Below are 1,900 nucleotides of genomic sequence, written 5' to 3'. Positions count from 1 at the left end.
ATTCAGAATTCTTATTTCTCTAAATAAAAGAAGCCTGTTGAAAAACATGGTTATAGTGATGAATACCCGATAAGCCATGTGACCAGTTGCAGAAATGACGGAGCAAAGATGTTTCATATCCAAGGCGGAGTGAGAGGTTCTTCAGCTTCTCAGAATGCCACACATTTTAGATCTTACAGGTCACACTTTAGTATTTTTGATCTGTGGTTGAGAAGACCATGAGGAGCCGAAACAGCAGAAAGTCCCACCAGGCAAAGCACTGTGCCTATAACTGGAGAGGATGGGGTCTGGAAGGGAAGGGGAGATGGTGTGGCTTGTATGTGCCCAGTGTGGGCAGAGGGAGGTGTGGCAGGGGACCCTAAATGTAAATTTGTTTCCAGTTCACATCCAGGCAAAATTGGAGGATGAGTTAGTGAAGGAAGTTCTCAGAATGGTGAGGTTCTCCACTGCACTGATCTCCCCCACCTTCCCTTACTCAGTGTCACCTCACCTTGGTGGCTTCCCTCTAGCCAGTCACCCAGTCTGTTCTGGTGTCCATTCACTATGGCTTCTTCCTGACTTTGTCATTCCCCCCAGGGTGTGGATCTCTGACACTATTCAAAGCAGGTGGAGCTGGAGCTGCAGCAGATTGAGCAGAAATCAATCCGGGACTGTATCCTCCAGCAGAGGGAACAGATGGGTGCTACTGACATGGGATTTTGGGGGTGTGTGATGCAGGTAGGCCCCACAGGGATGTTGTCTCTCTCAGGTCACTTTGGGGAGAACTTGGGGTCAGGTACTGCAAATCTGCAGAGCTCTGTGTTCAGTGTGAAGCCCTTGACTTTTGTGGGTCAGATATCCAAGAGAGTGAAAACATAGCATCTCTGCACAATCAGATCACAGCCTGTGATGCCGTCCTGGAGGTGGGTGGCCCTCACCTGTTGCCTTCGGCTCTTCCTTTTTTTTTTTTTTTCCCTAGTATTTTTTTGTCCCCCTTGGACAAATGAAGATCTCCCATTCTCCTTGGTTGCTGGATACTGGAGTATTCGCTCAGAGACTTGGGTGACAGACTTGTCCCCGACCCCCATCCACCGGGAGTCGTTCCCACAATCCTTTCTGCCCTCCATACAGCTCATGGAGCAGATGCTGGGAGCTTTTCAGAGCGACCTCAGCTCCATCAGCTCTGAGATCCGGACCCTTCAGGAACAGTCAGGGGCCATGAACATCCGACTTCGTAACCGACAGGCAGTTTGGGGAAAACTTGGGGAACTCGTCGATGGGCTACTGGTGCCCTCTGCTCTGGTCACGTGAGTCACTGGTTTGAAGGGTCATAATGTCCAGAGAAGGTGGATGGGCTGGGTTACCTACACAGTTAACAACATAGGTTTTCAGGTTGGGGTTGTCAGGAACCATGTAGAAACCAGGTGTGCTCGCTCCTGCCTGTAACCACATGCTTGGGAGAAGGGAGATAACATTCAAAATGTAAATACATAAAATGACCAATTAAAAATAAAACTCCTAGATGGGTGGGGGTGGCGCACGCCTTTAATCTCAGCACTTGGGAGGCAGAGGCAGGCAGATTTCTGAGTTCAAGGCCAGCCTGGTCTACAGAGTGAGTTCCAGGACAGCCAGGACTACACAGAGAAACCTTGTCTCGAAAAACCAAAAACAAAAACAAAAACCTCCTAACCCTGCTTTAGCTGCCATAGGATATGACACAGCTTAGGAGTGATCCAGGGCCACCTGAGGAGGTGTGGCTCAGAGATGAAAACTTCATACATATTATCTGGAAGGCAGGAGGAGGCATAAGACCACAGAGAAAGGCAGAAATGACACGTGAGATGTTTTAAGGGCCTGTTTTGGGACTGATGAGTCCCCCGTCTAACCACTCCCATCCTCCCTTGCTCCTCAGAGCAATTCT

The 1,900-nt window shown here is 49.3% G+C and overlaps 1 protein-coding gene across 1 annotated transcript in view; it reads left to right on the top strand.

Moving 5' to 3' along the window:
- The first annotated feature begins 600 nt into the window (after positions 1-600).
- Positions 601-1,900, top strand: part of LOC114638107 (vacuolar protein sorting-associated protein 52 homolog) — a 6,971-nt gene continuing 5,671 nt past the window's right edge. The window contains 3 exon segments of the mRNA XM_028786473.1: positions 601-652; positions 835-902; positions 1,111-1,325. Of these exon segments, the coding sequence (XP_028642306.1) occupies positions 1,114-1,325 (212 nt within the window). The 5' untranslated portion in view covers positions 601-652; positions 835-902; positions 1,111-1,113.

This window comes from Grammomys surdaster, unplaced genomic scaffold (assembly GCF_004785775.1).
Source record: "Grammomys surdaster isolate TR1022 unplaced genomic scaffold, NIH_TR_1.0 125504, whole genome shotgun sequence".
In the NCBI taxonomy this organism is placed as follows: domain Eukaryota; kingdom Metazoa; phylum Chordata; class Mammalia; order Rodentia; family Muridae; genus Grammomys; species Grammomys surdaster.
Note: the sequence above shows the minus strand (reverse complement) of the source record. Positions and strands in the feature narration are given on the sequence as shown.